Source organism: Octopus bimaculoides, chromosome 9, assembly GCF_001194135.2.
Source record: "Octopus bimaculoides isolate UCB-OBI-ISO-001 chromosome 9, ASM119413v2, whole genome shotgun sequence".
NCBI classification, from domain to species: Eukaryota; Metazoa; Mollusca; class Cephalopoda; order Octopoda; family Octopodidae; genus Octopus; species Octopus bimaculoides.
In genome coordinates this window covers 80,613,270-80,617,155 of record NC_068989.1, presented here as the reverse complement: position 1 = coordinate 80,617,155, position 3,886 = coordinate 80,613,270, and the positions used below count along the sequence as shown (strand labels likewise).

General features: G+C 37.6%; 1 protein-coding gene across 1 annotated transcript in view; it reads left to right on the top strand.

Moving 5' to 3' along the window:
* Positions 1-3,886, top strand: part of LOC106872920 (glucose-6-phosphate isomerase) — a 73,664-nt gene that overhangs the window by 63,003 nt on the left and 6,775 nt on the right. The window contains exons 12-13 of the mRNA XM_052970934.1: positions 1,719-1,880; positions 3,193-3,269. Coding sequence (XP_052826894.1) covers positions 1,719-1,880; positions 3,193-3,269 — 239 coding nt within the window. The remainder of the gene's footprint in view (positions 1-1,718; positions 1,881-3,192; positions 3,270-3,886) is intronic.

Here is a 3,886-nt window from a genome sequence, read left to right as displayed (position 1 = left end):
TAGGAGTGGCTGTGTGGTAAGTAGCTTGCTTATGAACCACATGGTTCCAGGTTCAGTCCCACTGCATGGCACCTTGGGCAAGTGTCTTCTACTATAGCTTCGGGCCGACCAAAGCCTTGTGAGTGGATTTTGTAGACAGAAACTGAAAGAAGCCCGTCGTATATATATATATATATATATATATGTATGTGTGTGTGTCTGTGTTTGTCCCCCCAACATTGCTTGACAACCAATGGTGGTGTGTTTAGGTTCCTGTAAATTAGCGATTCACCAAAAGAGACCGATAGAATAAGTACTAGGCTTACAAAGAATAAGCCCTGGGGTCGATTTGCTCGACTAAAGGCGGTGCTCCAGCATGACCACAGTCAAATGACTGAAACAGGTAAAAGAGTAAAAGAGTATGTGTTGGTAATTCATGTTCTGATATGATGATTTTAGTTAAAGGTAAATTGAAAATTGAAAAATCTTAGTAATAGTGATTTCCCAGTTTTCAAATAATGGTAAAATGAAATGGGGGATTTGTTTTGATCTGTCGTTATATAAAATGAATGACTGAAACTTCAGAGTAGATATAGCAGAAACATACGAAAATTTTTAGTGATTTTCAAATATAAAATCTTCATTATTATTATTAGGTCATCTGTTGTTGATAGTGACCAAGAGAAGAAGACAGGGCATGGTGTATCAAGTTGTGGTCAATCAGTCCATTGTGTGCCCAGAAGGCTCTGCCACAAGTCGGGCACTGGTAATCTGTTGGGACTGACGGCAAAGAGTTAGTTCTTGCGTAATGCACATTGTCTTTGTACCCTTGCAATCTTGTTCTGTTCATAGGAGATGGCATCTCTATTAGTGCAGCTTCTGCAGGCAGGGCAGTCTTATGTTTTGGTGCTTCTTCACCACGCAGGGTAGTCATTGGCATTTAATGTTAGAATATCTTTGATTTATTAAAAGATGACCAATGAAATTGTTTGAGTGGCAGAAATGGTATAGTGTTTGGTCAATGACTAATGGTATTTCACTGCATCCGTCAGTGTTCTCAATTCAAATCTTGCTGGTGTCGGTTTTGTTTTTTTTTATCCCTCTGGGGTTGATGAAGTATCAGGCCTGTGTTAGGTTTGATTCAATTGACTTTATCCATGCCATGCAAATTTTAAGCCCTTATGTAAGTGCAAGATATTATACAAAATGTCTATCTATAGTCTTATTACCGTATATTTATATATATATATGTAGAAACTCTGCCAAATTGGATTGGAGCCTGGTGTTGCCATCCGGTTTCACCAGTCCTCAGTCAAATCGTCCAACCCATGCTAGCATGGAAAGCGGACGTTAAACGACGATGATGATGATGATGATGATATATATATTGGTTTGTTCAAGGCAGTGAACTGGCAGAACCATTCCTCTACCAGACAAAATGTTTTGTTGCATTTCTTCCAGCTTTATGAACTGACTTCAAATACTGCTGAGGTTGACTTAGCCTTTCATCCTTTTGGGGGTTGACAGAATAAAGTACCAGTTGATTACTGGTTGTTGATGTAATTATCTCACCCTCTCCCTCAAAGTTCCAGGGCCTTGAGCCAATAGTAGAAAAGATGTATTGGTTTGTTTAGATATAGTTAATTTTACTGTTTCATGATGGTAAAATATGTGATTTACTGTAACCATCTTGATTTAATTTCTTGACTAATAGTTTTAATTTTTTTTTTCTCTTAAGTACATGCACCGTTTCCCAGCATATTTCCAACAAGGGGACATGGAAAGCAACGGCAAATCTGTAACACGCACTGGTCAGCGGATTAATTATAATACTGGACCAATAGTGTGGGGAGAACCTGGTACCAATGGACAGCATGCTTTCTATCAACTTCTTCACCAAGGTCAGTTCTGTTTCATTTTGATTCTATATATTTCTGTTGCACCTAAATGCAGCTTGACACTATTTTTTTTTGTATTGAAGACAGTCCTCTGTTGACTACAGCTTCCACTTGTATGGCTCACATGTTTTTCAAACTTCTGTGACTACTACATCCAGATAATCCCCCTTGAATAATTTCATCAATTTAGAGAAAAATTAAGGAAAAGCAAGAGCTATTGAGCTGCAAATAAATACTAATTAAACTAATTAGGGTTTGTAATTAGAAGACGTTAACTAGAAGAATTATCCAGTAATAATATTTATATGCTTGTATCACTATAATATCACTATGTCACCAAAATTGCAAATTGTGAATTATAAATAGATAATGGTGATTAATAATTGCAATAATTAATAACTGCATAATTAATAATTATAATGATGAATCATTACATAATAATCATAAGGACTAATCTTTGCATAATTAATAATTGTTAGGTAGTTATTGAGGCCAGTTGTCCAGGAGGTGGTTGCCTTGATCATTGGGATGGTTATTACTGGAATACCTTTGATTGTAGCTCTGCTTGATCAGGGCTGGCCTGGGGTTAAGCAACATCACCACCCAATGATTTTATAACTGTTCCTCTCCCCCAAACATTGCTTCATATATTTTAATCTTATGTCATCTTCATGAAATCCATTCTTCCAAGGCCTCTGTCAGCCCACTTATGCGTAGTCTTTCCTTCATTGGACACGAAACTCGGCTTGCGAAGACCTGTTGGGGCAAGCGAAAGCGAAATCGTGATGGCACCGTCACCTTCCTGGCACTTGTGCCGGTGGCGTGTGTAAAGACATTCGAGTGAGATTGTGCCAGTGCCGCTGGACTGGCTCCTGTGCAGGTGGCACGTAAAATACACCATTTCGAGTGTGGCTGTTGCCAGTACCTCCTGACTGGCCTTTGTGCCGGTGGCACATAAAAGCACTCACTACACTCTCGGAGTGGTTGGCGTTAGGAAGGGCATCCAGCTGTAGAAACTCTGCCAAATCAGATTGGAGCCTGGTGTGGCCTTCTGGTTCACCAGTCCTCAGTCATATCATCCAACCCATGCTAGCATGGAAAGCGGATGTTAAACGATGATGATGATGATCTTTCTGTTAAATTTTTCTTGTTCTATATTACCACATCAAATGCAACCTTTTATTTATTTATTATAATTTTTAAAATTTGGAATATGCTCAATTATAGTTCACATAAAAAAATTTCGAACCATACAAACTCAATAATTCTCTTTTTTCTTTTTCTTTCTTTTCTTGAAAAAAATTACCGAAAACAGGAACCCGCTTAGTTCCTTGTGATTTCTTGATACCAGTAAAAACACACAACCCCATTGGTGATGGAATTCATCACGAGGTAATTTAATTCAAAGCTATTAATTATTTTAACTGAAAAGAAAAATGTAAAACATTTTATGAATAAATTAATATTGTTTTGTTTCATCAATTTATGTACATTTTTCTATGCCAACTTGAGTTGAACAAAGAAGTTGATCAAGGTAGATATTGTTTGTTATTGTTGGCGGGTCTAAGGCAAGCAGACAAAATTATTAGCATGCCAGACGAATTCTGCTGAGGTTAACTTTGCCTTTCATCCTTTCATAGTTGATAAAATAAGTACCAGTTGAACACTGGGGTTGATGTAATTAACTAGCCCCCTTTCCCCAAACTTCAGACCTTGTGCCTATAGTAGAAAAAAAAAAAAATTGTTGGTGTTGAGGATTGGCAAAACTGAAAGAGTGCCAGACAAAATGCTCTGTAGTGTTTAGTTTTATATCTTTATGTTCTAAGTTCAAGTCCTGCCCAAAGGATCGACTTTGCTATTCATACTTCTGAGGTCAATAAACTAAGGTACTTGTCTTAGATGTCCAACAAATGACATCTGTAGTGGTGGGCAGGTTGTTCTAAGTTTACCCCAGTGTACTGTACCAGTTGGTTGATGTATGTAAAGTGAGGTCTTTCTTTTGATCTTTT